The sequence below is a fragment of the Pyrus communis genome, chromosome 13 (genome assembly GCF_963583255.1).
Source record: "Pyrus communis chromosome 13, drPyrComm1.1, whole genome shotgun sequence".
NCBI lineage: Eukaryota > Viridiplantae > Streptophyta > Magnoliopsida > Rosales > Rosaceae > Pyrus > Pyrus communis.
In genome coordinates this window covers 7283168-7289091 of record NC_084815.1, presented here as the reverse complement: position 1 = coordinate 7289091, position 5924 = coordinate 7283168, and the positions used below count along the sequence as shown (strand labels likewise).

The 5924-nt window shown below is 38.6% G+C and overlaps 1 protein-coding gene across 1 annotated transcript; it reads left to right on the top strand.

Annotated features, from left to right (window-relative positions):
• Positions 1 to 1751: 1751 nt before the first annotated feature.
• On the top strand, positions 1752 to 4752 carry LOC137712174 (cation/H(+) antiporter 4-like). The gene is made up of 3 exons (XM_068451298.1): positions 1752 to 2036; positions 2333 to 3343; positions 3631 to 4752. The coding sequence occupies exons 1-3, from the start codon at positions 1752 to 1754 to the stop codon at positions 4750 to 4752; spliced, it is 2418 nt and encodes an 805-aa protein (XP_068307399.1).
• The last annotated feature ends 1172 nt before the right edge of the window (positions 4753 to 5924 follow it).

Below are 5924 nucleotides of genomic sequence, written 5' to 3'. Positions count from 1 at the left end.
ATCCTTGATATACTATATTTGTTGGGTACTATACAGTATACCTTAGTAGTAATTTATGTTGAAAACTTTACTTGTTTTACAGTGAAGGGTTACAATTTTCATAAAACGACGATTTTACAAAACTTTAGTTTTAAAGGCCTGCTCACCTCTATTTCTTTGATCTGGATTGTCTACCCTCCCCATCCCATACCCTTCCTATCCCCTCCTATTTCTGTGGGCACGATTAGGTCACGTCAACATTTTATATTGATTTTTTTATAGAAATAATAAGACAAAAAACAATGAGAATATAAAATATTGACGTGACTTAACCGTAACCACAAAAATAAGAGGGAATGAAAAGAGTATGAGATGGAGAGGACAGACAATCAAGATATTTATTTTTCACCCTTATAGGACCTAGGTTGAGCTTTTGAGGATGAGGAATCTTAGCCTTAGCTGACATGTACTTCTGTCAAAGTTGGCAAACTTTATCTTCTATAATAATATCTATTCTTTCGAGGATGCAAGTGCTTCTACTTTACTGCACGTATGCTCTAACATTGTTATTCTGTAATAACGGTTTCCACCTGCTGACTTGCAGAGTCTTGTTTTATTTAATTCAAGTTTAATTTATTCGCACTTTATATATCAATTAAATATGATGGTTTCGTCACATTTTTTGGCGTCAATCATCACATCTAGATGTGAATGTACACGTGAACATTTTGAATTGGAATGTATCAATAATTTCCGTGAAGCTCTCTTTTATATTTATTCTCCATCGTTGTGGATGACATTGATATCAATGAAAATCATCAAGTTTTTTATTTTTTATTTTATTTTATTTTTTTTAATCCCAAAGAAAATCAGCAAGTTATAGTATGGCTTATTAGTATATAGAATTATATAATTTGAACTTTCTTAAGTTCATGGATAGTTTTTAGCAAATTAGGAAGGGAGAAATAAGAGAACGAAGCATTAGAAGAGGTAACTCATCAGAGAGAATCAGGTCTCATATTACTCTCGTTGCAAACACCACACTAGTAAGATTGTCAAATCGTAGTAACCAACAATCAAATAAGTCGATGCTTCTGACCTAACTCTTTAAAACAAACAGAAAAATCCCTAGAGTCTAGAAGATATTTTCTTAAAAATAAAATTCTAGAATGTATATAACAAACATTAACCTCAGGAGCTACAAGATATTAATAAAGGGAATAACTAATTAATCCATATTATCAAGAATTTAAATAATATGAGTAGATGTACGTAGATGGCACTTCTTGTTATTTATTTATTTTTTATTCTTTTTTATATAAACCTATATAGCACTTGTTGCTTGCAACAGCATGTGTGGTTATCATTTGTTGAAATCCTTCATGATTCTTACAGCCTTACATACATATCGGAGGATGTTAATACCAATTAACAAGATTAAAGCTAACTAGTGATGAAAACAAACCAACGCGGCAACACTAGCTAGTTATTCGTCATTGCTGCGTGCTACCGTTTGACGTGTAACTTTTGTATATAAATTATGACTACTTGGTGTGCCATAGATGCTTGTTAATTACCATACCATCATTTGATTCATAAATTAATTTTTGAACCAATTCGATCCATCCCTAGCTCGCTTGATAGATCTCCATAATTGATATGTACGTAGATTAGGGTTTAGGCATAATTTGATCTTTCTCTGAAATCTGTCCACCGTACTTTCGCTTCTGTGTGTATAGAGAGAGGTATAGAAAGATACAAATTGCTGAATCATGAAGTCTCTTGAAGATTTGTTGGCGTTAAACGTAACGCGGGACCATCAGGCCCTTGTTTGCATCTCGCTCCCTCCCAACATTCATTCGAGCGGTTATTGGAGAAATTCTAAGGTAGATGATGAGTCACCCTTTTCTGCTTCTCGTCCATTGAGCGTCAAAAAACTCTCAAGTGCTACGTTGTCAGTCCTCGAAGAGCAAATGGCTTTGGCTTTTTTCCTCACCCAGTTCCTTCATCTCGCTCTTAGGAGCTTTGGAATCCCCATCTTTGTCACTCAGATGCTGGTAAGTAGACGTATCATCATCCTACATTCTCGTTTGATCATTTATTCTCTTAGTTTAATTCTAAGCATTTCAAATTTAACTTTATCATAGTTAAAGTTTCTTCTAATTTAATTTTATATATAATTATCCAATATGCTATTGCACGTACGTACGTACGTCGTCTAATTGATTAATTATTAATTGTAAGTAATAATACATACGAGCCTCCAATTTGTTCGAAGAGGGGTCATGATTATCAATATGCATGGTTTTGTTATATTAATAGTACGTACGTGTACGTGTATATGTTTGTGCAGGCAGGTATAATCCTCGGTCCAGGGATGTTGGGGAGCATATGGCCTGGATACGAAAAAGTCATGTACGACATTGTGAGTCAGGACGTAATGGGGACGTTAACGGTGTTGGGTTACTGCATGTTTTTGTTTCTGATGGGAGTGAAAATGGACATCGGCATTGTACTTAGAACAGGGAGGAAGGCCTTGTACACCGGGGCTGGCTCCTTGCTAGTGCCTTTATGCATCGGTCTGTTCACTCTTGGAACCCGAGGTGTTTTTCTTAAGTGGGAGCTAGAGCAAAATGACTTACAGGCCCTTGCATTAGCCGTAGTCGCAAACGCTCAGACTTCATTTACCGTCATTGCCTGCCTCCTCGGGGACCTCAAACTCCTCACTTCGGAACTTGGCCGCTTAGCACTCTCCTCGTCTATTGTGTCTGACATTTTGGGTTTGTCTCTTCGAACTTTTACCAAACTGGTGATGAGCACTGGAAAGGAGGGCGGATTTTTTCGCAACACAATTGCCGTGCTCGGTTATATCCTTGTTGTTTACTTTGGGGCACGCCCTGCTATGTATTGGATCATCAGACAGACGCCCAAAGGCCAGCCTGTTCACAACGGCTACCTTCTTATCATCTTGATTGGGGTCTTATGCTCAGCCCTATTTTCGTTCTATTTTAATCAATATCTTTTCTTTGGCCCTTTCGTTTTGGGTTTAGCTGTCCCGGAAGGACCCCCGCTCGGCTCGTCTCTCGTCAAGTGCTACGATTTCATGGTGTCCGACATTCTTCTTCCACTCTTTGTAACCTCCAATGTGTGGCTCATGAATCCCAAAGACATCAAGTTTAAAGGAAAATTTGCAATTCCTAGTCTTGTCCTCCTCATTGTGTCTACTCTCTCCAAATTTGGAGGCAGTTTATTACCTGCACTTTACTGTGACATGCCTCTAATGGATGCTTTGGGACTCGCTCTCATAATGTGCTGCAAAGGTGTCGTGGACTTGGGCTCCTTGAGCACCGTCACCAAAGATATGGTATCTATCTATCTATCTCTTTGTCTGTCTGTCTGTCTGTCTGTCTAGCTATCTGTCTAAGTCTAGAACAATATTGCTACATATTTATACCACATTTATCGACCACATTGCTAATTATCTCTCCAATACATGCATGACTCACCTTAAACACTAATTAAAGAGGTAGTCAGCAATATGGTCCAAATAGCAGCGCTCATTTATTTATCATCTTATATTGCCTATTTGCTTTCTATAATGTGCAATGTACTTGGTATATCATCTTATATTGCCTACTTGCTTGTATGCAGCCTTTGAATGAAGAGATTTATGCCATTAACGTACTTGGTATCCTAATGATCGCATGCGTTGTGTCATTGCTTTTGAAACACTTCAACATATCCTCAAAGAAGTATGGAGGATATGAGCAAAGAAACGTAGCGTGTTTGAAACCCAACTCAGAGCTCCGCATACTTGCATGCATTCACAAGCAAAACAACATTTCAGCCGTTATCAATTTTTTGGATGCCTGCAGTCCAACTAAAGAGAGCCCCATTTCCCTTTATGTTCTTCACCTCATTGAGATGTTTGGCCAAGCTGCCCCTATCTTCATTTCCCACAGAATGCAAACCAAGACACTCTCCAATTGCTCGTACTCGGAGGACATGCTTCTTGCTTTCCTTCAGTTCGAGCGGGACTTCAGTGAAGCAGTGACCGTACAACCTTTCACAGCCATTTCTCCAACCAAATCAATGCATGAGGATACATGCACCCTTGCACTTGACCGAGCCACGTCTCTCATAATACTCCCCTTCCATCGACACTGGACTCTTGATGGCTCCATCAAGTCCGATGATAGGGCTATAAGGTCTTTAAATATCAGTGTTCTCGAAAGAGCACCATGTTCTGTTGGGATTCTTATCAACCGTGGACCTCTAAGACAATTAGCACTGGAAAAAAACTCATCATCAGAAGCAGTACAATACAAAGTCGCCTTGATCTTCTTGGGAGGCGAAGACGATAGGGAGGCATTAGCCTTAACACTAAGGATGGCAGCGGATCCAAGCATCAGCCTGACCGTCTTTTATCTCACAACCTCGAGAGACTGTGAGGCCACTAACTGGGATAGGATAGTTGATTTGCAGAGCTTAAGAGAGTATAGGGAAGGCTTTGTTCATGCTTGCGGATCAGCATTTTATGTAGAGAAGATTGCAAAAAATGGACCCGAAACGGTGGCAATACTTCGGAGTATTTTGAACGAATACGACCTTTTCGTTGTTGGAAGAAGAAAACATTGGGAAAGTCCTCAAACTTCAGGGCTTGATGAATGGAGTGAATTCCCGGAGCTTGGTATTATTGGGGACATGCTTGCCTCGGACGACTTCTGGTGCAGATCTTCAATCTTTGTGGTGCAACAACAACAAACCACATAGTCAGTCTTCAATTTCCCAGCAAAAGCGCACGATTTTAATTCCAAGTAGTGGATTACTCTGGTGTGTGTGTTCTTATTGTTCAATCCACTACGTTCTGAGTTCAATTCTCTTAGCCTAGTTTAGAAGAGAAATATCGAATGTATTAAAATGGAAAGAAAAAAAAAATCAGTAATCAAACAAAAACGCTAGGTCACGGTGGTGGATCTAATTAGTATATGTGAACATTCTGGCTCCAGTGCTTCACACTTCCAATTTTGGGGATTAAGATTTATAGTATTCCTTTTGTTGTTGTTGTTGTTCTTTTTTTTTGGGCAGTAACTCTCCAATTGTTTTTTTAGTTTTTCCTGTCACAATCCAATATCGTAACTACGGTGAAATCACACACATGTTTATCGTGAAAATCGAAGAAAATGGAGAACTGAAGAAAATGAAAGGAAGCAGAGAAAAGAAAGACAGAATCTTGTAGAACAAGCTGATGTATTCTTCAGTAAAATGAGTAGTTACAAATTACACAGATGTGCAACTATTTAGCAGCTGTCAATCTTCGTGACTAAGATAAGTACCTAGCTGACATGTACAGGATAGGAATATAACACACATGTATGCTGACATGTACAATACTCTCTGTTAATATGTACAAGCAAGGTTCTATAGACGCAAAGCGCTAGTCGGGTGACAGGCTAGGGCCTAGGCGGCTAGGCAAGGTTTAGACGGGTGCATAGACGGACTAGGTGGATAAGTAACTTTATTATAGATCATATAAATAAGTACCTACTTAAAAATACGTAATTGTGTTGGAATACATAAATTGCAAAATAAAATGATATATAAATTATAAGTACCAAAGCATATTGATAACATGGGGAACAAGCATATAATGAGTGTTCATCCAAATATTCAACAAGTTTAGGCAGTCTAGGCGGGTTCAAGCGGTCTAGGGGGGCACCTAGGCTGGCTAGGTAGATGCTTATATGGTCTAGGCGCTCTTTCTTAACACTACTAGAAAATCTAATTTTGCCGACGAATTTTAAGCCTACAAAATTTATTTTGTCGGTAAAAAAGTTTTTACCCGACGAATTTTTTGGTTTATCAAGGTTAAGGTTTTGGCAAGGACTTCTCCCAACGACTTAAGGTTATAGCCAACAAAATATTTTGTCGGCGAAGAAGTTGTT